Source organism: Mya arenaria, chromosome 12 (genome assembly GCF_026914265.1).
Source record: "Mya arenaria isolate MELC-2E11 chromosome 12, ASM2691426v1".
Taxonomy (NCBI): domain Eukaryota; kingdom Metazoa; phylum Mollusca; class Bivalvia; order Myida; family Myidae; genus Mya; species Mya arenaria.
The window spans coordinates 11,769,779-11,794,606 of record NC_069133.1 but is presented as its reverse complement, the minus strand read 5'-3'; the positions used below and the strand labels follow the sequence as shown (position 1 = coordinate 11,794,606).

The following is a 24,828-nucleotide window of genomic DNA, read 5'->3' as shown; positions in this document are numbered from 1 at the left end:
ATTAATTATACCAAAGTAAATTTGGGTAACTTGAGGTCTGGTTCCTTGATTATTATTTAAATCACATAATATTTGTTAATTGGTGCAATATAGCATTCATTACTCAATTATGCACTTGGCCACTTGCGTCTTGATGGATATGATGACATCCATTTCTTTTGAAGGGAGCCGATTTCACTGACATCTCCATCAATCCTCACGTTCTGAGAGCCGAGATTCCTCCATGTTTTATGCCAAGTTGGCTGCCCTAGAGCCTGCTAACCTGCCAAATCTTAGCTGGATTGCATCCAGTATGCAGAGCTGTTATAGATGCACATGGCATTTCTACAGATAAACATTATGGCTTTCCCTGGTGCGCTTGCCAACTTCCAGATGTCAGATTATGATATTAAAATGTTTTCCAGATAAAAAATCATTTTTGTAGAAGTCACTCACGTTTTGTGGTTTATAAACAGTTGTGTGTAAAGCCAAAGGAATTTTGATACTTTTTTGTTCATGTTAAAGAAAATTACAGGTATGTTAAACAGCGAATGTATTTTGTGTAGATTTCTACCTCATTGTTGGACTTTTTTATTCTCTTTCTTAGAAATATATGTCTGTTATGAACTTCTCTTATCATTCTTGAGGGTTTAAAGTTATTCACATTGCAAATAGTTGAAGGTTTGATCATATACATTTATATGAAAAAGCTTCAGAAACAAGAACAGTAGTCAAAACTTTAAACATAAACCCCGTTTAATGGCACAGGGTCAATGCCAAAGACATAGAACATAAGATCAAACAATTACAAGCCAGAAAAAATACTTCATTTTAGAGGGTTGCTTTAAAAAAATCTGGTTTGAATGCAGTAAGTGGGGGATTGGAAGTCCTCTCACTACAAAATGTTGGCATTTTTTATCGGAAATGGTGTATTCTGGCCTATTTTATTTAAATGTTTTCTCTGATATTGACAAAAATCACTTCAACAATTTAGGATCAGCATACCCCAGGTCAACCCCCTAAATCTGTTAGTCTTAATGGAGGTTGTTGAATTAACTGAGCCTTCTTAGCTATCCTGCGTCTGAAAAGAGATACTTCCTTTAAAAGAAAAGTATTAAATCAGCTCTCCAAGACCCTGCTAATGTCAAGAAATGGTTAAGTCATGGCTTAGTCCAATTCTCAGCCGACTGGTAATCAAACACTTCTTGATCGATTACACTTTCTCCCTGTTCTAGTGTATTGGCATGAAAAACATTAGTGCTGGCTGACTTTATTGTCTGCTGATGTTATTTCTCTCAAGCTGGCATGTTTATATTGGAATTGATGGCTGAGCAGTATGTTTGTCTGATTTCATTTAGAAATTGTGATGAGGTATTATTTTCAAAAAGGGTAAGACGATCTCTTGTTGCTTTTTTTGTATTACAGTAATATGATCCTTGTTCTGTTTTGGTCTTAATTACATTTTAAGTGTTTCTTTGTAGATATTAAGTAACTTATGAACTTAGTGCACAATTGCAAACTTAATCGTCATATCCTGATTTCATCTTAGGGAAATAAAAGCGTAGATGTCCATTGTTCTTGCTTCTTGCTGATAAATTAGGTGATAATGAATGATGACCTGAAATGGAAAATCGCTTTTGAGTTTTCTGTTTTGATAACATGTGGCGATAAGCGAGTCTTTATTTTCCGTATTGTATCTCATTCTGCTTTGCGGTCACAAATTACCATCGATCACAAAGCCGTGCCGATACAAGTTACACTTTAGTCACTAAACCCCTTGGCAAACTGTATAAAGAAACTTGGATTGTTGGTTTAAATGGTCTGTTGACCTTGTCGTGTCAAATCTATTTCAGTGCGCTTGAATGTTGACAAAATATTTAACAATCCGTCTTTGTACTGTGTGCGGAGTTGAATTATACTGATTACATGGTGAGATATGTGGTCCGGTTTTAAATGAAATCTTAAGGCGGCAGGCGGATTTTGTGGGGAGCGGTCAGGTACAATAGGACATGAAAGAAATCCATTTACACTGTAAACTTGAACACATTGACACATTAGCAAGCACATACTCTTGCGGTGTTGTTTTTGACTAGATTTCTCTTAGTCACTGGATGTACTTGAAAGTTTTGATGTGTGTGGTTCGTCATATTGAGGTAGGAGGTTTTTCAGCTTAGTAGATTACACATTCATGAATGTTTGTTATTAAGTAAGGATTGGCCAAGTTTGAACACGTTACATGATTAGTTTGAGTCGTTTATGTGGTTTAACATTAGGATTCGTGGATTAATTGTTATAAATCTGCTTTGGCTGGCTTTGGATTTGTGTCTAAAAGATATTTTTGGAATATGTATGGAGGACTTGTATATCCAGAGTATTACTATGTGGGGCAAGATGACCTACCTACTTCAGGGTTGATTTACCACACCCACTGTATCACAGGGTCCGATGTCAGTCGTTCTATCTTAGGTACCCGGGCTTATCATGGAAATGGCATCTCAGGGTTTTCTCAAGCTGGCATGTTACCCCAAAATTTCATTCCCTGCAGACAAATGGATACAAATGTTTGGCGGCATGCTCGGAATTCGTTCTATGGATCACCACAAGCTTCACAAGCTGTCTTATTTGACCTCGAAGGTGAAGGTCAATGTTTTTCGACACCTTCCCCTGGGGTTGGGCACTTCAGCAACCAGCCACTGTCAGTCTGGGAGAGAGATGTGTCTGGATTTCCTGATAAACCTCACAATGGTAATCATGATTTATGAGAAGTTAATGTACTGCTATTCTGCTATATTCCTGGAATTCCATGAAAAGAAACTTCAGTTCTTGCTGCTTTCACCTTCTTCTCAGAATTGTTTTGCCATGTTTTCTTACTAATGGCTTTATTGGCAGCATTATTGTGTTTTTGTGCTGGCAGATTCATAATTATTATGATACTGGCAACATTGTTGTGTTTTTCTAGGGCAGATTTATAGCAAGATTGATATTGAGGTTGTTTCTTTTTTCTCTTGGTTTCTCTACTTCTCTCACTTTATTTTCTCTCTTATTTCTGGTGCTATTAGCAGTAGCAAGATAATGATGATATGCCGTCAGGTTATTATGGATCATTAGCAAGAATTATATTAAGAAAATCTAGGGTAATATGGTAGTTCGACATTCTGTTACATGATGAAATAATTCTTGTGATGTTGTAATTATAATTGGTTTGAGTCTTGTTAGCTTAAGCATGTTATGTTTTTAAAGCCATATTAAACATGTTCGTCAATTTATCCCTGATGAAGATCATTATGAAAAGTTGTGTTCATGTTATGCACTGAAAGCGGTCTCCACAGGTAGTAATTATCGGTTACAAAAATACACCCAAAATGCACGGCTGCGTTCAATGCTGTTCATACAGGTTACTCTGTGGTTTACGTCATCGCGTGTTGATTAGCAAGTTTCAAAGTACAGGTTATCGTTTTTATCAGATGTGTACTGGCATTTACTAGAGATATTTTACCTGCGATAACGACTGTTGCATTAAGCAATCACCTCGAATGTAAAAATAAATGGGCGTCATTTATCACTTTTAACGTTTAAAGGTAAATAAGAGATATTTTCCCAGTGTACCAATATTAAACATTTATGTGGGCTGAATAATTGCCTGACATATGCTCTGAATTAAGTGCTTTTCTTTTTTATGTGAAATAGAAATACGTTTTGTGACGAATTGGAGTATTTAGTGAGTGAATGTTTAAATGAATTAGACACATTTATCATTGGATTGTTATGTTTGTGTGTTTTTAGTGGTTGACTCAATTCTGCGCGGTGTTGAAATCGGCGGAATTGCGCCAAGGAGACGACCACGTGCTGTAAAAGAAAAGGAAACCCAAAACACAACGGTAAGAATTATTTTGGATTAATCTTTAAGACAGCCTTCTTAAAGGTCATATAAAGATAATGGTCGAAAGTTTTATCAATTTGTCTCTTATATTCCCTTTCGAATAACCAGAATAGCCGCCATCTTTTTTTCTCAGACAGGGAGAGATTCATTGAAATGGAAACTTATCGTGATTCATATAATAATGAGATTATAACCCTCAAGCCCTATTATTTAAACATATGACAAAATCCATCAATGTTCTTTTCGCAAGCTGAGGCTTGCATCAGGCTTATAAATGGGTTTGTTCTTATTTCGATCAGTAGGACAGACTGAGAAGGCTTGGAAAAAAATGATTAAATGTTTCTGTTAATATTTTTACGATGTGATCGTTTTTGTTATACTCTCTAAGCTTCTGAAATAATTGCTTTCCGGAATTTTTGAGAATAGATTGTCAATCCCTTTTCTCATATTCTGGGGAGAAACAGGTTAAGTGCATATAAAGTACAGATTTTAATTGAAATTCTTTCATTTTTGCAACAGGACATAAAACACAGGATAAAAATATGATGGGTATTTTTCTCACAAAGAAGTGGGCCAGCAGAAAGGTCAATAGGTTTAGAAAAAGAGATAAGATTGGGATGATCTCATCACTTTAGATGTTCTACATGTTTGCTGTCTGTCTGTACAGGAATGTGGCCACATGATAGCCCCTTGACTGCCTGTATTGCTGTATTTACAAAAAAGAAATGTCACAGAGGGCTTGGAGGGTTTATCAGACTGTTTATCTTGTGGTTGCCTCAAGATCAATATGCTCTTGCATGGACATGACGGTAGTTTATTGATGTCACTATTGATGTCATAAATGCATTTTTTGGTGGGTTATTTTCATCATACTTTTATTTATCCTTTTGTTTGTATTGGTAATAGTTAACTGACATGGAGTAAGATCTTAATGATCAAGAATGGGTTGAGTGAGCGTAGCAAACAAGCCCTTCTTCATAATTCACATATTACTTCAGGTCATCTAACTGACTTAGAACACAACCTCATTGGCTGACATAATGTAACGCAAAAACTGACGTAGGGAGTCTGAATCGGCTGATTGGCAGTGGGCAGACCTTTAAACATCGTCAAAAGTTGAAATTCTGAAATGATTAAGTCTAGTATTTGAATGTCTATCTGCAATTCCATTGGCTGAGAATGTAGGTTGTAGTCTAAATATATATTTACAGCTCTAAAACTTCTTGCCACAAGATCCAGCTGTTGATAATTAATCAGTTACAGTGAAAATCGTCCATGTATGTCACCTTGTGTACTATGATCTGGTGTGAGTACTACTGTTATCATTGAGATTTTACTACCAAATAATGACCCTTTTATCAAAATGACCCTCAATCAAAATTCTTATCTTCATTTTGATATATGAAGGTATGTTGTAAAGTTATGAAGTGTTGAAGTGATGTTTGTTCTCGAGCACTGTGATATTTAAGTTCAAAGTTTTAAACTCTTCAGAAATGGGGGAATAAAACATATATACCTTATGGTTACTAGGTGATTCGGGTCTGTCGAACATAAGATGACGTTCATCAAAGTGATCGTTTGTTGTTTTTTATATCCTCAAACTTGATTCTTTGCACAGGATGCCAAAAATATGCTTGGGAGCAATAAAAATATTCACAGTGCAAGCCTGTTGACTGCAGCTTCTGTTGTCTGCAGCTGCAGGTTTGTGCCTCGCTGGATGAAAGCACAAAGGCTATAAATGACATTAAATGAAGACACAGATAGAACCTTGTGGCTTTCAAACCACGGCCTATAAAAGTAGAACACTTTTTGCAACGTTTTACCCCAGGAGTTGCAGAGAAGTGCAAACAGGCCTAAAGCGTCAACTGTGGAATCTTGTTTGAAATTTTCTAATGCCATTGACTTCTTGTTTGCTTCGACCCTGTGAATGTTTTCAACTAAAATTAAGTTTACATTGTCGTATCTTATGTCAGGGTCTATACAACAGGAACATCGTGTTCTAACACATGCATTACACTACAGTATAAATTTTGCTTGCATGGCATTAATTTGGAGAAATTTTACTACTTTGTTAGGGGTGATGTAATGTATGTAAGTCGAGATGTAATAATACATGTATGTCTGGATGTAGTCATATTTGTGTTGTCTTCCATCATGCTCTGTTAGCTTCAGAATTTCATAAAAAACGCTTGCCTATTAATAGTGTTGTCTTGTCCTCGTTAAATAACGTAATCACAAACTGTAATTATGTAGAGATCATGTAGGTTGATCAACAATGAAAGTATTGGCGTCATTCCCATTTAGCGAATTTAACAAAATAATGACTTTCATTGAATGTACTTCATGAAGTAATTTGTTCAATACGTATAAAGGCTTCCAGAGTGGGATTTGAATGAATGATTAATAGCAGAGGTAGCGCTGTTTTACATAGTAATTACAATGTTGATTTGTTCTCTTACTATATTTCAATGACTCTTTGTCAGTGGATTGAGCAAGCCAAAATGGTCTTGCCTAAATGGAAACTGGGTCAAGTAATGTTCTCCTCAAAATTAATTACCATTTTAGACAGTTATATCTCTTGCAAAACCTGAGGATGTTGGTCTTAAATTTTATAATTGACCGAAAATTCAGTTTAGCAATTCAATACCATTTTGGCAATTTATGTAGTTCCATATTTATATCCGAGAAAATATGATTGCTTCCATAACTCTTGTCGATTGGATAAATAACAAAGTATTGACATCATGCAATCTTGTTCATATTCAGTGTTTCTTGTTTAATATTCAGAGATCTTCTCAGAAAAAACCTAATTGCAGTATTTCCCGTGAGACAACCGCAGTCCAAGGAATTTCCCAAAACCGGAAAATCATAGTCATTTGCTGTTTTTACGCTCTGGCTTAATCTGTAAAGGTGACATTTATCGGCCATTGTTGTCCTTCCTGCTATTGCTACGGTAAGACTACAAGACCATATAACGGACCATGAGCTTATAAAACCAGCCACGCGCTCATGGCCTTCACAATATATGGCCATTAAAATCAGCCACAAATACCTCACAATTGACATCTACTTTAGAGCACATTGATTTTCTGATGACAAACCCCATTGTGTCATGATGTGCAACTATTTGTGGTAGGGAAATGTTAATAATTCATCCGCTTCCATTCTTGACATTTAATGAGACTGGGGGGGATATTTTTTCTCATTAGATCAATATCCTAACTCAATACAGAGTAGGCCATGGTTCTGGAAGGGACAAGTCTTTACTGAGATCATTGTAAATGGGCTGTCAAATGTACTTTTATGTAATGGTTATTTTGCTTCCTTAAACCATTACTTCAGCCGGGTGCAACTCGAGTGCCTATTAAATGGTTTAGTTAAGGAAAATAAATAATAACTTTCGTCAAATTGAAGCGTAAACACTTAACTTGTTCTGTGACAACTGGATTCTTACTAACAGTAGTAAAGACAAAACTCATTGTACATTCATATTTCAACTTTTATTCAAGTAAAAGAGGACCAGAGTTTAATGTTTCCACCTATACCTCTGCCAATGGAATATTGTGGAACATATTTTGACAATTCTAAATGACTGAGAAGGGCGAAAGGGTGCCCAGTAACATATCCCGCCCCTGCTTAAACACGAGACTTGGGGTGTCATGTCACATATCCCACCTCCGCTTAAACACGAGACTTGCGGGTGTCATGTCACATATCCCACCTCCGCTTAAGCACGAGACATACGAGTGCCTGGTCACATCCTCCCTCTAAAACATGAGACCGATGGGTGCCTGGTCACATATCCTGCCCCTGCTAAAATAGGATATTTATGAGAGCCAATTCAGATATCCAGCCCCTGCTAAAACATGCAACTAATGGGTGCCTGGTCACATATTCTGCCCCTGCTTAAACAAGAGACTGATGGGTGCCTGGTCCCATATCCTGCCCCTGATAAAACACGAGACTGATGGGTGCCTGGTCACATCCTGCCCCTGCTAAAACATGAGACTAATGGGTGCCAAGTCACATATCCTACCCCTGCTAAAACATGAGAACAATGGCTGCCCAGTTACATATCCTGCCTTTGCTAAAACATGAGAGCAATGGCTGCCATGTCACATATCCTACCCCTGCTAAAACATGAGAACAATGGCTGCCCAGTCACATATCCCACCCCTGCTAAAACATGAGAACAATGGCTGCCCAGTTACATATCCTGCCTTTGCTAAAACATGAGAACAATGGCTGCCCAGTTACATATCCCACCCCTGCTAAAACATGAGACTAATGGGTACCCAGTCACATATTCCACCCATGCTAAAACATGAGACTAATGGGTACCCAGTTACAAATCCCACCCCTGCTTAAACATGAGACTAATGGGTACCCAGTCACATATCCCAACCCTGCTAAAACATGAGACTAATGGGTGCCCAGTCACATATCCTGCCCCTGCTAAAACATGAGACTAATAGGTACCCAGTCACATATCCTGCCCCTGCTAAAACATGAGACTAATGGGTGCCCAGTCACATATCCTACCCCTGCTAAAACATGAGACTAATGGGTGCCTGGTCACATATTCCACCCCTGCTAAAACATGAGACTAATGGGTACCCAGTCACATATTCCACCCATGCTAAAACATGAGACTAATGGGTACCCAGTTACATATCCCACCCCTGCTTAAACATGAGACTAATGGGTACCCAGTCACAAATTCCACCCATGCTAAAACATGAGACTAATGGGTACCCAGTTACATATCCCACCCCTGCTTAAACATGAGACTAATGGGTACCCAGTCACAAATTCCACCCATGCTAAAACATGAGACTAATGGGTACCCAGTTACATATCCCACCCCTGCTAAAACATGAGACTAATGGGTACCCAGTCACATATTCCACCCATGCTAAAACATGAGACTAATGGGTACCCAGTTACATATCCCACCCCTGCTTAAACATGAGACTAATGGGTACCCAGTCACATATCCCAACCCTGCTAAAACATGAGACTAATGGGTGCCTGGTCACATATCCTGCCCCTGCTAAAACATGAGACTAATAGGTACCCAGTCACATATCCTGCCCCTGCTAAAACATGAGACTAATGGGTGCCTGGTCACATATCCCACCCCTGCTAAAACATGAGAACAATGGCTGCCCAGTCACATATCCCACCCCTGCTAAAACATGAGACTAATGGGTGCTCAGTCACATATCCTACCCCTGCTAAAACATGAGACTAATGGGTACCCAGTCACATATCCTGCCCCTGCTAAAAGATGAGAACAATGGCCGCCCAGTCACATATTCTACCCTTGCTAAAACATGAGACTAATGGGTGCCTGGTCACAAATCCCGCCCCTGCTAAAACATGAGAATAATGGCTGCCCAGTCACATATCCTGCCCTTGCTAAAACATGAGACCAATGGCTGCCAAGTCACATATCCTGCCCCTGCTAAAACATGAGACTAATGGGTACCGAGTCACATATCCCGCCCCTGCTAAAACATGAGACTAATGGGTACCCAGTCACATATCCTACCCCTGCTAAAACATGAGACTAATGGGTACCCAGTCACATATCCTACCCCTGCTAAAACATGAGACTAATGGGTACCCAGTCACATATCCTACCCCTGCTAAAACATACGACTAATGGGTACCCAGTCACATATCCTACCCCTGCTAAAACATGAGACTAATGGGTACCCAGTCACATATCCCACCCCTGCTAAAACATGGGACTAATGGCCAGTCACATATCCCGCCCCTGCTAAAACATGAGACTAATGGGTACCCAGTCACATATTCTTCTGCCCCTGCTAAAACATGAGAACAATGGCTGCCCATTCACATATTCTGCCCCTGCTAAACATGAGTCTAATGGGTGCCCAGTCACATATTCTGCCCCTGCTAAATGGGTGCCATGTCACATATCCTGCCCCTGCTAAAACACGAGACTAATTACTGCCATGTCACATATTCCGCCCCTGCTAAAACACGAAACTAATGACTGCCATGTCACCGTAGGGTCCTGTTGCCTTCCGTCCTTTTTCATGACTTTAATTGACATGCACTTACTGGTAATCTAGCAGAAATGTCTCTATGTGCCATTGCCGTTAGTTACACCATTGATTCCTGTCACATTCTTTCTGTGCTCACTAATTGCATCTGCTGATGGTATTGATTCTGAATGGAGAATGCCTACAAATCTTGTATCCTGCTAATAACCTTGTGAACGATTATTTGACATGTTATTGATGTCCTCTCTGTAACAGCAGATTGCATGTTATAATGTCTAGTACATGAATCCAATATTTCATTCCCCCCCTCCCTTGTTCCCCTTTTTTTCTCGGAATTTCTCATATTTTTTCGAACCTCATTCATTACACTCTGAAATAGAATGTTTATGAAAGAAAAAGGCACAGATGGAAGCTTGTTCAAATACGGCTATAGTATTTCATAATCAGTATTGCTCTGTGGGTTGAAAGTACATGCATTAAAAACCTAAAGTATCACACCACAAATTGCCCTTACAGATAGAAATTGCCATAAATTCATTTCCATTGCAAATTGTGCAATTTGGATGCACGGAAAGAGGAAAATATGGTAATTTGGGACTGGTGTAATGAATTTTAACAAGAGTAAACCACTCGAGTCATTTTTCCCATGTTAATTTATACTATTGCGAGAAAGGCTGATAGCTGTTTTAGCTCGCGGCTAAGTTTTAAATTTGTCACATTTAAACTGGATTTAAATTGTGCCCGTGACTAAGCGAATACTTGAAGATAGTAGCGATGAAATCATGAGATACAACGCATTAGGTTTGCTCATTCATTGTGAAGGTTAAAGCCGTTTTAAATGTTGTTTACTTTACCAGCATTTTGTAATTTAGTAAGAGATATTTTTACTATAGCGTTAAGCCTTTTAGTAATTACAGCTAGCGGAAATGATTTATATTACGAAGGATTTATGGTCCATATAGGTATTTAATTGCTTTCATTTGAGATTCATCCAAGTTACGCACTGTTTTTATATTGTTAAGGTTTTACACATTTATAGATGTTGTTTTATTGTTATTTGCAGAGCTTACTGACTTGCAAGACTAGTGACACTTTCATTGTCATTGAATTCTGAAGGTCATAGCAAAACAGTACAATGACATTCAGACTTCTGTGTGTTTCAAAGTTTATTTCTTTTAGATATCATAGAATCTTCACATAACAATCTAAGTCCTGACACCTTGACAGTATTAAGTGAAAAAATTAAAATCAAGCCTCTAAAATAGAAGGGTTATTTATAGTGCTGAAACCATCCCCCTTTCATCATATTTATGCTGAACATGTTTTGAGAAAGTCCCTGATTACACAGTATAATGGCTGCTTTGTTAAAAAGCTCTCAGCTGTCAGTAGTTTATAGCTGTAGGCATTAATAGTGGTCTCTTGTTTGGATGTTTGACTTACCTGCCATATTACCTGTATATCAGTTAGCGCAGTATTGAAATTACCCTACAATTGTGGTGCAAAAATATCCTGGTTTGAATGATTAATGTCCAATGTATAGATTACGCTCACTAGCTATCTGTATACACTGGCGTACATTAACAAACAGTGAACTTGGCGGAGAGTTCTAATCTAGGTCAGAGGCCCACTGTTACCGCTGTGGTTAGCTCGCCAATACACGTGGTTGGAGTTTCGCACAGTGCAGACAAAGCCTTATTCAGACAGGCAGAACATTTATCAAAAGGATTACACTAGTCTTATGATTTATTATAACAGACAAATTGGACTTTTGCTGCTGTTAAACCGAAACTATTGGTGAAGAATTTAAAGACTCGGGATTGTGATTATCGATGATGTAAGTGTTAAACTGGCGGTTTTCTTGTTTAAAGTGCAAATAGACGGCTTTCAGTTGTCCAGAGGTCTGTTTTTTCCTACTGATGACATTTCCTTTAGATGTCATCTGAAACCTGTTGCCATGGAAATGGTTTAAATAGCACAGGATTCTTAATACAGCCAGGATTTAGTTGATGTCAGATCTATTTACATGTGCCATTGGTTATTTTCTCTTGATCTTTGAGGTTAGGATATAGTTAACAAGAAGCCCTCCAGCTGGCTGTCTCGGCTTTCTGCCGCGTGATTTGCAGGTCTTTTTTGTGAATTTTGGACTTAAAACATATTCCAAATGAGTTAAGCGATAGTTGATTATGTAACCGTGATAGAGAGGTAAGAACATTTTGTGTATTATTATTTCATGAGATTGAGATCTGTATGCGCAATAGACCCATATTTCATTTGCTTACTAAGCTACGTCAGTACATAGCAGAATTAAATTTCAAGAACATTATTTAAAGAACAGAGTATTAATTGATTTCATAGCGGCTTAAGGCTAAGCTGGCGACAATTGCCAGGCAAAGTACTTAAAGTCAGGTCATGGTATTTGTTTAAGTAATATTAATTTTTTAAAAAGTTTAAAATTGATTTCCACAACAGGTACTTTAGATGAAGGTCATGGTACAATAGACATTCAAAATCTTGGTTATAGTTCTTGGAAGAGCCCATTAAGAGAGCCAATCAACATAACTTAAGTGAAGTGTAGCGGAAATTGCTTATTCATATGCAGGAGAGCGCCAAGTTCATGTCTAATCATATTTACATTGTAGTATTATGAAATGGTATTGTGGTTTGTGTTCTTAGATTGTAATCAGTTTTCTATGACCTTTGGTGCAGGCCGAAAATAATCTGGATTGTGTGAAGTCAGGTGCCCTGTTATCTATCAGTTTGGTGAACTTGGCTGGTGGCCAGATAAAGAAAAAAAACAACCCACATTCCAACAGCGCTGCTGTTCCCTCCATGATGTGGAAAAGCAAGGAATGCATTGTTATACTTGAAATGAAGTACCTTGTTTATTTGCCTGTATTATTTAATCACTTTTCCAGACATTCATATTTCCTCAAGGAGGTAGTTTGAACTTTTGACATTGTTTGCCGATATATCATCGGCTTTATTCAAAGCATAGTCGTTGTTAAATTTACTATCTTTATGTTCCATTTTATGTTCACAGTGATATTCTGACTGTACCGTACTTTTACTTGTTAATGATAGTGGTATTATAATAAAAGGGTATTTTTCATTACGCTCCGGTAATACCCTTTGTACTTAATAATAGTAACTAGTAATATCAAGTATCATCGTAGGAAAATGTGTATCTCATATCTATGAGACATTAGCCAATGAAGGAATTTTGCTTTGTAAACTTTGATCTCTACCTGGTTGATTGTGATCTGCTGATTGTTGAATGATAATGGTTTAATCACCTGATTGGTGATAACCAAGCAGTTCCCCCGATCTGATCAAACACGCCAAGGGCATCCATGTTTTGTGTGAGATAGTACAGTTGAATTACTGTCTTATTACATAGATTGTAATAGTATTGTTTGTTTCTATGTACTTGATCAAGTGGCATAGGAAGAAGTGTAAATATGATCTATATTTACAGTTGATATAAGATCGGCCTATAAGTGGCCTTATTGTTCAATAACGCTCATGTGGTCAATATGTATACACAGTATGTGTACTAAAGGACATATGAAAATGGGCAAAGAATAAAAAATAAAAAAATCCTTTGTTTTAGACAAGATAACAACTCTATTTTACATCAAACCAAGATAACAGCAAAGTGTCATTCTAAATAATAACTTTCAATAATATTTCCTTTTTCAGAGTCGAGCCAGTGCTAATAACAGTACGCCACAGACAAGTACACGCAGTAGCGTATTAAAGAAGCCGCGGTCTTCCCAACAGGCTGTTTCCACAGTGACATCTACCCCACCCACTGTTGTAACAGCAGTACCCTCACCCCTACCCACAGAACAAAAAGGTTAGATACCCTTTAACAACGTCGTTGTGGATGTACAAACAGTGTCAACTGAAATGATTTCGAGCAAGAGCTTAAAGATATATATAATGAGTGTTTATGCCCATGCCTCTACTTCTGGGAGATGGATCCTAAAAGCATCTGACAAAAGCAACAGCGGTTCCACTAAGTCTTTATTTTTCCTTCGGTAAACAGTTCAATAGACAGCCAAGCTGTGTCAGGCTTATGACGTCAATTAATGGATTAGCAAAGAGAAAATTAAACAGTAACAATTACTAAACCAAACTTGAATGCAGTTAACATTCCATACACAAGCTAGGTGGTATAACTGTTTGGGTCAATAATTCCTTTGAGAGATAGTTTATTAGAGATAGTTTATTTGAAATCATAATTCTAGTGGAAAAGTTGTTTGTTTTGGTGCCACTGTTAGGAATTTCTTGTGGCCTAAAGTTTTGAAACAAATATGTTATACACATAAATGTTTTTCATTGTCTCAAGCTGTGTAGATTAATTATCGCACACAACTGTTTTTGTATTTATAAATTCTGTTTATAGCAAGGCCGTGAACAACCAAAGAGTTGTTTCTTCACGCAGTTGTGAGGGGTCTCTATCAGGGAGGCTTAATTAACAGTTTGCATAATACAAAAAAACTTGCAGCTGCAGGAACGAGATTTGATCGATACAGAACTATGGCTTTTCACAACTTTACTGGGGAATATCAGAGAGTGGGCGTCTGCCATCTTATGTTTAAGCTATGTGATTTGCGTGTTGTTAGTCATCACACGATCTAATGCAGCGATGTTCTCCATGTTCTCTGAATGTTTTCATGTCGGTTTCCATGTTAATCTCCTTGGCTGTTAATGATAAGCTTCTTGTCTGTTCATGATCTTATGGAGATGTGTTCTTGAAATGTTTCCATGTCAGTTTCTATGTTAAGCTCCTCATCTGTTTTGTTCGAGCTATGCTTAAATTGCTGTTCAGACCTTTACAAGCAGTTGTTAGGGTTTTGCCATGGGGGCATGGTTGAATTAATATTGCATAAAATGGCCAATCAAATGGGGAGAAACATGTTCATTAATTACTTGCTTGGGATTTAAAAGTGGCTGTCGGCAAGGTCGATTTTAGGCGGTTAATGTTACATTCCTTCCGTGCTATGATAAAAACTCTGTTCCTTTGTCGAGCAATGCATTTCCGCTTGTTAAAATTTGCCCATGAGTCATACTGATACCTAGGTCATATATATCTTTAATTTCATGTTCGTCTTGCTTTATGGGCTGTGTTTGTGTGTTTGTATTAAAGCCGTCACATTTTTAAACCGCTCAATACTTCTCTCTCTCCCTGTACTATACTTGTTTCGTTAATGATCATAAGCGGAGGTTATCTTAATGGAAATGCTTGGTAAACCTAATATTTGCCGATTGATAAGGTTCTTTTTAATGCAGATATGTAAACCCAATGCAAATATCTCCCAAGGTGATTGAAATATACATAAAAATGCAAGGAAACAGTTTATGAATGTTGTCTTTATATCCTGGCCAATAGATTTTGTCCTCAAATCATTGATTTATTGAATTCTCCTTGATTTATTGAATATGGGTTAACAAATTATGTTAACATATCAACGACAAGTTGTGATTTTGTTACAACGATGTATTTTAAAGTTTGTGACATTTATTGCGATTAGTTTCTTGTAAGTAGTTATGAAATAAATTTGAAATTCATTTTAAAGGCAGCCAAGCACATAGCTTCAATAAATGTTATTAAATACAAATAAGTGATGTGCTGTACATTTGATAGCATTTTCAGTGTGTAAGTTTGAACCACATTTCAAAAAGTTTAACTCCATACCAAATGCTCAGTTCTATTTTTAGAATGGAAATACTATATTATGAACTATATGCACTAGTACCAAATATATCTTAAAAATATTTAGTTTTTTAGCCAATTCAAATTTTTGTAATACATCATACACTGCATTGCAAAGGTACCTTTTTTATAATTGTTATTAAATTAACATGCTTGCCTTTAAGTAAGTTATACATTAAGTATACTTATTCTGGTTTTAACTAATTAGAAGTGTGTAATTAACGATGTATACATCAGCTATGGTTTTGTATGTGACTGGAGGCTAATAATTAAGCTGTGCATGTGTAGCGTGTTGATGGATTGACTGTCACTGACACGCTGTCATCTCTTCACTGCAACATGACCCCTTGATCTTACCATATATACCACTACTGTAATATAAAAGCCCCGGGCATTGTTGGCTAGTAAGCTTGCTTCCTATATGATAATATCTGACTTTTGACGGTATTGGTGAAATTTGTCACTTGACTGTGTACATTTCTAATTGTATATAATAGAAAAAGGTGTAATAATACCGATATATATGATAACATTTTATTTCATCCTGTCTGGTCAACTTTAGAGACTTTTATCAGTAATATATAAATTTCTCACTGTTTTAAACCTGTGATCGTTCTGCTGTCTAAATCCATCGAAAGTGCGCACAATACCAACACCACCAACACTCTTTGTTTTTAAATACTAACATCAACTTTAACCAGTTTTAGGTATTAAATAAAAAAAAGTTTGTGTCAGTGGAATATATTTTTTTTTATAGTTGATCGTGTTGGTACCAAAAAAAAATCACATTTTCAGTGCCCATGCAAAATGAAATAAAGATTATGTTGCACTGAACAAACAATAATCACCTATGTAATTCATGCTTGTTTAAATCTAAGAAATTTTCACACTAGTATACTGTCTTGTTATTTCCACATAAGGCAACTTATTCTTTGTATCAATATATCTGTGAGGCCAGGATAATGTATTGTCTAAGCAAAATGCCCATGCACTGCCTGTTGATGACATTTTATATTACTTTGACCTTCTCATATTTGGAGAAGAGATGCTATTTTTTTTCTCTGACTGTAAATAATAGACTGTGTCTTGTGAATAAGAGAATTTCCAAGGAGGTTTCTGTGATGTATTGATTTGGGTTCCTGAAGTGAAGACTGGCCTAAAGAAATACTGGGGTGAAATTATTCAGTTGCTAAGCATATTGGGAAGTCTAGTAAGGTAAAGGCTGAAATAAAGAGAGATCTATGTCTTCTAATCCATGTAAATTTCTTCCTGAAAGGACATTGATTTTGCTCTTGTCTTATTATACAGTCTGTCACATCTTTGTTTGGCATACACTATTAGATGCCTGGGAGTTTTCATGTACCAAGTATTGAACAAAGACTCCATGCCAAATGTATGAATAAGCTTTCTCTTGAATATAAACTTTCAGAATGGTTCTATCCTCTCCTATTTCTTTCTCAATGAACAGAATTTTCCTGCAAAGCCCATGAAAAGGGGACATATAGTTCTTATCTCTTGTGCTCAACCATTAGTTTTGTTCTACAGGAGGGCTTTTCACAAATTACTCCTAACTGCATTGTTTTTTATTGTTATTTCTGCACCCAAGGCTTCCAACCTTTTAAACTCCGAAATTGTGCAGGTCACTGTTTATTATACTTCACACTTGCCAGTGGTTTCACATTAACACACAACACAATCTTGTAGAATTTCTCTCCTTTCCAAAAGTGTAATGCTATTATCACATTTCATTACATCATAGATGTTATCTCAGGTATATTAGACAGGTTTTGTGGGTGAGAGAGTTGATTTCATTACAAGATAAGCAGTCTTTATAAACGACCCCCAAAACTGACAGCCAAGGAACGCATTTACTTATTTTGAGACCACCCCCAGGTTAGTAGTGTTTTGAGAACACCCCCAGGTTTGCATTTTTTTTGTATCTCAGTGAATTTATGACCTCTACATCTGGTGGTGCAAGCTATAAGCTGTTTTCAATGTAGAGAGAAGACTTCTTTTGTGTTGTAATCCTGCCTTTCAATCTAGACAATACACTGGGATTGAAAGACTAAATTGGTTTCTTTGTGAAGGTTTAATGCACTTTCTGCTGAGATGGGCTATAGATTGAATACTGACACCAGTTTTGTGAATTAAACTTCGATAAGTGTTTCAGGGGAATTGGAATTATATGATCGTAGGTTATTTTTGTGTTTGGAATAAACAAATTAATTTGAGGATTTATTTGCGCTACAAAAGGATTTCTTTTTGAAAATGTCAGAATATATACTATGTTTGAATTATGCTTTAAGGCAGTAAATTTGCAAGTTTGCCTTATTTCAATAAGTTTGAAATGCTGTTGAGATTTAGTATTCAATGTTTGTTAGATAATAAGTTCAAACAGTGGCTTGAGGCAAACAAATATTGAAATATGATAGCTGGCTTGTACAAGGAAAGGCCATGAACCACAAATGGTGATAGTGTCTATGTATAGATAGTGTCTAGCTACGCCAACTCACACAGCTTGAAAAATAATTACAAAGTAAATATTCACAGGACTTTTTTACACATGGGTGGAGAACTTCAATTGCGTTATCAGATGTTAAGGTATTATGTGTCATTGCGTTTCTTCTAAAACAGTGTTAGATTTCTTCTGTAGAAGGTAGTTTGAAAAGGCGGGTTAAGCTTGTGATAAAGATTTCTCGTTTGTAAGGCTTTTGTGTTTGTATAACAATTCATGTCATGCGTTGTGCATAAATTAATAAAACCTGGACTTCGTATTATAATTAGCTTTCTGATTGTGCACTTATGTGAAGTTTTTAGAGGACAGGGAAGATTTTTATAGTACTTTCGCCTTGTGCAAATACTTAAACCATTTCCTGCGCTGCTCATTGTGGAGAGATGTTAAATGGTTATAGATTGTAGATAGTGGATGACATCACTGTTAGGAAAATCTGAGAGTGAATGATACTATTGTTAACATTAGACGAGAGTGGATTATAAAAAAGTGTTTGGTATGTTTTTAAGCTATTTAAGCTGAACGGAAAGTGGTCTTCTACTTAAAACTTTTATATCTTATATCTTAGCACCTGTGTATTGTATATTTTTTTGTAAACAAATTTACATGAGATTGATTCTTATCACTTTGAGATGAAGAAAGATGAAAGGGAAAGGAAAAGTTGGAAAATTTCTTTTATTTCATTTATTACTGTAATGGGTTATGGAGGACGTTGTTCCGTTATTCAGGAGAGGGACTGATGGTTTAGGTTGGATGGGACACAATAAGGATTATTTGTGTATCAGTGTGGTGAGGTAAACAATGGTAAATCAAAATGGTAAGGTCGCTAATTAGACTTGTGGAGAAAAAAAAAATGAGAAAAAGCTGAATCACATGGAGAATGTGTGGATGGCGGAGTGGAGTGGTTCCTGGCATTCTGGTGCCTGGTTATTATGCCATTACAGAGCGCTGAATGCACTAGGTCTCCTGGGTTCCGCCTGCTGTAGATTGATGCATTCAGCAGCTGGTATTTGTAAACAGCTCATAGCCCAAGTACCTCTGTTCTGCTCTCGGCACTCTGCCATCAGTACATAACCATTAGATTAAAGAGAGCTTATCCAAAGAAAGAAACACAAAAACCTAATTTAGGAAACCTGTAATTGATTACTTTGCTTATGAAATAAATCATAAATCTTATCTGCTTGTCTGTGGTTTCTGAATACCCTTGCAAGGTCACTGGCTGTAAATCAAAGTTTACACTGGTTTGAGATTAGTAGATTAATTTATAAGAGGATTAAGATTTTCCAAACCAATAATAATGTATTGGATTTCCCATTCATAGGCGAGGTTTATTCAAATGAATTGAAGTGGAATGCATTCGCACTAATATTGCTTGAGGTTATTATTGTGATTAATGTTTAAACATGCTGTTTCAGGCGATGAAACTATTTAATTATCATTGGGAAAATATTTACCTAGGATTTCATGAATAACAAATGTTTTCTATGACTTCCAGTATCTGAGAAGGCACGACCTACTTCAAGGAGAAAGCCACGAGTGGTGGAAATCAGCGGAGTAAAAGCCAAACCTCTTTCCCTGAATAGACGAGAGTCGCCTTCCCCTGCTGTAGACAACGATACCGCAACTCTCAGTTTACGAGTCTCCCCACGCAGCACTCCGACCAAGGAAAGGACTCGACCTCACAGGAGTAGGGAGAGAGACAAACTAGCTGCAAATAGTGGCGTGTTAGAACCTGATATAGAGGACACTGGTGGTGGTGGTGGAACTGTAGATAAAAGTGCAGCAGACAGTCTAAGAAATAGAAATCGATCTCAGCAGAGAAGGGAGGAGAAACTATCTACACCATCAGGTACTAGCAAGGCGCAGAGTCGAATACAGAACGAATCTCCGCGAGATGAAAGTGGATCTCCGCGTAGGAGGTCGTTAAGTAGGACACGTGTTAGTGTGCAAAAAGAAGCAGAAGCTGTGATCAAATCTAATTTATCAGGGAGTAAGAAAGATAAACCAGTGGAGGACAAAGTTAGTGCCAAATCTGAAACCAGTGACACAAAAACTGAGAAACCGGAGCGTGTTAAAAAGGTTGAAAAACCCTCCACCTCCCTCACAGACTCTGCGAACACTAAGTTAAAATCAGGGAGTGATAAGAGTGAAACTCAAGACAACATTAATGATCGTGTTGAACAAAAGTTAAAAGAGATCAAATCAGCCTATAAGAAAAAGGAAAAAGAATCAGGGATTACTAAAGGTGAACCGAAAGAGAAACGATCTAGGAATGTAAAAAGTAATGGTGAAAAGGAAACTAAAAAGCGTGAGAAAAAGAAAGACAATGTTGTCACTACTAAAGAAACACAGAACAATGGTAAGAAATCTGTAGGTTCTAAAAGTGTGGATGTTAAAGAAACAGTCAATGAATTAGGGGATAATAATATGCACTTTATAAAAAAGAAACAATTAGCAGGGGCATCTTTAACAGAGACACCTCAAAATAGTGGTATTTCCACCCAAAATTTAGATTTAAACCAATCTGTGACTGATCAACTTGCTCGTGCAGAGAAATTAACCTCTCTAAATGGTGACGATAAATTATCTTCCACATCAAGTTCATTGTTATCACCTGTGTCTAATTCATCTGAACCAGAATTAGTGGCAGGTAGTCGAGACTTCAAAAGTAACACAACCTCAGGCGTAAGTTCACATAGTACAAACTCTTCAAGCGTGTATTCTCAGGAAGAACGTTCACAGTCACGAAGCAGTGACAGCAGGTGTAGTTCAGGACTCAGTGGGGATGAAGCCCGTCGACCTGGTTCCAGGGTCGATGATTTGAAAAGTGTGAAAAGTAGTCCAGCTTCAAGCCCATTGATAGTTGACAAAAGTGAACCATTGCAAATATACCGTGATCCAGAGTTAATGAGCAAGAATCCGGTGAGAAGTAATGTACCCAGTATGCATAATTCTCACAAGTCTTCATATCCTGCATTACATCAGCCAGTTCCAACTCAAGCTTCTCGACCATCAAGTGTAGGCATGACTTCCACGCCACTTTCCAGTGGTCTGGAGCGCCAGTCACGGACTCCTGTGATTCCATCAGTAGCGTACCCAATGTCAGCCCTTGGAGCGAGCCTACCCCCGGGGGCTTCACTATCAAGTCTGATGCCTCCAGGGCTTCACCAGCTGGACCCTGCAACCCTGGCCCTCCACCAGCAGTTTGTACAACAGCAGCACCTGGCTGCCGCCCTAAGCCAGCAGTACAATAGTGCCCTTTCCATGTCCTACCCTCCTCGGGGTACGGGCTCGCTCACCAAGGCCCAGCTGGAGCACCTCTGGCAGCAGAAGTACCCGTCTCTGCCCGTACCCCCACCCTGGCTCCTTGCCAAGCAGCATGATGAGCTCGTGGGCAGTATGAGGCTACTTCATGAACAGGAACAGCTGGAGAGGGAACGCATGGAACGGGAAAGAAGTATGCATGAACGGGAACAGAGGGAGCGGAAGGAACGCGAGCGGAGGGATCGGGAACGCATGGAGAAAGAGAGAATGGACAGGTAGGATTTGAAACAAAAATATTGTAATTCTTTGCCGCTAATTTTAAATCTGTGAATGATGATATAAATGCTGATTACCTTAAGCAAGTTTGAAGGTGTTCACATATTCCATGTAGAACATAGGGACATGGGATTGTCATCGTTCTAATTTAACCGCACCGCGTCAGCAAATTTGCATTATGTTATGCTTATTAATGAAAAAAAAAATCTATACTCTTCTACCGACATTAAGATAATAAGACATCTGTTGCTTGTGATGGTCAAATTGCATATTCAATTATGTAAATAAACTTCTCAATGCTGGTGGCACATTCATTAGTTAACAGATGGGAGAATCTTTTTTAAACTAAAAAATGATGTAATTTGCATCAAATTTCTGTTCACAAACGCATCGGCTAACAGAAATTAGCATTCAAAAGAAATACTCGTAGCTACTTTTGACTGTAATAAAACGGCAAAAACACTTGATATTGTCATTGTGTAGGAAATGAGAACTTCAATTGCATCTCATTAATTATTATGTTCCGTTTTTCACTTCATTTACTGTGACAATCTGTCATTTTCAAGTGCAAACATATTTTGAAACAATGGCTTATTCTCGTCACAATAACTGCACAATGTAAGCAAGTAAGTGGCAATATCTTTTTTAAAAATATAAAAAAATTCATTGTAAGAGGATGGGGTTCCCATGTAATTGAGAGCGTGGCCTGCAAAATAGAGAATATAGTGCTGAAAAGAGTCCTTGAGACTGTTTACTTAAAAAGTTGAAAGGCGTTCAAGCTGAAAGGCCTTTTTATATCTGTGTTCATGACTTCATATTTATCTTCCTGCTTTATCTCGCGATTTGAAAATTCAAAACGGGGCTGTTGAATAGACCGAGTCTACCCTTTTATAGACATAAATGATGTGATTACTATGGGGTCTAGTAATGCTCATGAAGGAAATCAATGGCACACCAGGCTAGTATCTGGTATTATAACACCCCAGTGAATATTATCTGGCCGCCTTCATTTCCCCCCACGACCTTCACCTTGCTTCACTATTGATCAGTCTTACGCTACAGTCGCCATCTTGACAGAAAGCTTTTGTGCAAATTGTTGCAAGTTTAACTTTTGTTGTTGGCTTTGAATACAGGTAATTAATCATTTTCTTTTCTTGTTAACATTGCCATGATGTTGTGCATGTTTAAGAAGGGTGTTTTGATGTATTTTCATTGTTAGACTCATTTCTCATGTACAGTAGGTCATACTTTTTACTTTGCCAACGTTAGCCTTCAACAATGAAGAGGAATATGTGATTATTTTCTTACAAGCTAAGCTGCAATCGGCTTGTATCCAATCTAGGATAATATTGGCTTTGCATAGATTTATGTTTGATTTATTCATGGTACATGACTTTGTATTAACATAATGCTGGTGTATTTATTTGTTCAATGAGATGAAATGAAAGGTTGAATTGTGAAATCTTGGCTCATATTTCAATGTCAAAAATATTTGTTATCAGTTTGAAAAGTTATCATGAAAAGATATGGCAGAAATAAAATAGATTTTTTGTGGTCTTGTCATTTGACTCTTACACAAAATGTCGCATGATTTTATCACAGTTTTTCCTAATGCAAGCCAGCTAATCCCATTGTACTGTAGTATTTGTGCATGTGTTTGTAAATGTACATTGAAACAGATAGCTTGTGAAGGGATTATTTTTGCTCCACTGCACTCAGCTATTCAAACAGGTTACTGTGTGTACATGTATCAGACAGGTTACTGTGTACATGTATACATGAATGGGTGGCCACATGGCTGGCTTTTCAACTGGAGATTAGTCATATCACATGTGCGTTGAATGGTATAATTCTTTTGATTTTAGCATGCTAAAATGAAAACAAGTTAGTGAAATTGGTGACTAAATTTTAATGTTCAATAGGAATGTACATTATTTTTTTATAAAAGATGTGGAATATAGTTTTTTTGCAAAAGATCATTGGTTTGTCATTTTAGAGAGCGCAGAGAACGGGAAAAAATTGAGGCAGAACGTGCAGCGGAACGGGAAAGAGCTGAACGGGATAAACAAGAAAAAGAAAGGCTGGAAAGGGAGCGCTTGGAGCGGGAACGGAGTCGTATCTTAAAGGAAAGTGCCGTAGACCCGCAGTCTGCTGTTGACCAGCACTTTGACAAGTCCCTTCGCCAGGCTAGCCAGCGGGTAAGTGGATGGTGCTTTCAAGCTTAGCATTGCTAGTTGTAATATCAATGGTTTTAATGACTAAGAATTAACTTATTAACTTAAGTGGAATAACAATAGTAAATCTTTGTCAAGATCGTTTTATTATTTCTTTTTAACTTATCACCTTTACAAGGTTGTTAAAAGGTTGTGAAACCTTGCTTAACACAAACAGTAACATTTATATGTTTGCCTGGGGCAACTAGACTATAGATTTTTTATGCATAACAAGTACAGAAAATGATAATTGTTGCTTAAGATTTAATAGTTGTTGACAATTAAAAAGTCAATCTTACCAATGCCAAAGGCATTGTTATGACTTGTATTCTGATGAAATAGTGTTGATTGTAAAAAACTAAAAGTGCAATATCTACTGTCTTTTATGACCTTGTCATATAATATATTCTACCAGCAGGAAACTATTTGTTTTCATGACTAATGATATTGTTTACTGTAGGTTAACCACACATCTATTTCATTGCATGCATGTTGACTGTTTAAATCTGTGGCCAATTGTATGAAATCGATTAATTCTTTGGTTTTGTTAAAATTACTCCAAATGTTTAATTGATCATTGATTGGTCAATTACTTTTGACCAATCAATTACGCTTTTGTGTGCAAACTAGCCAAAAGATAACTTTTGAAAAATATTACCCAGATTTATACAATCAGCTACTGGTTATTAAGTCATTTGATGAGTCAGAAACAGATTTTCAATTTCATTGGAAAGGAAAATCGATTTTGAAATAAGGTTACTGAGTTAAGAATCCATTCAGCAAATTAATATCCCCCCTTGTTCATTTCTCACAGTGATGAGAAAATTGGAGGAATAATCTGATCAAAGTTCAAGGTCACAGTCCTTTTAGGATCATATTTGGTGGAAAGAAAGATAAGGCATAACCAAATTTGAATAATTGGTATTGATCATGTAAAAAAGGAACAATGA

The 24,828-nt window shown here is 37.2% G+C and overlaps 1 protein-coding gene across 4 annotated transcripts in view; it reads left to right on the top strand.

The window, feature by feature from the left end:
- LOC128212462 (probable JmjC domain-containing histone demethylation protein 2C) overlaps nt 1-24,828 on the top strand; it is a 73,692-nt gene that overhangs the window by 28,820 nt on the left and 20,044 nt on the right. For 2 of the 4 annotated variants that reach the window (XM_052917934.1, XM_052917932.1), the window contains exons 6-9: nt 3,763-3,857; nt 13,594-13,750; nt 19,621-21,664; nt 23,662-23,863. In XM_052917934.1, the coding sequence (XP_052773894.1) occupies nt 3,763-3,857; nt 13,594-13,750; nt 19,621-21,664; nt 23,662-23,863 (2,498 nt within the window). Of the gene's footprint in view, nt 1-480; nt 515-2,206; nt 2,725-3,762; nt 3,858-13,593; nt 13,751-19,620; nt 21,665-23,661; nt 23,864-24,828 lie in introns of those variants that run through there. The other 2 variants (XM_052917936.1, XM_052917935.1) reach the window with 2 other exon arrangements.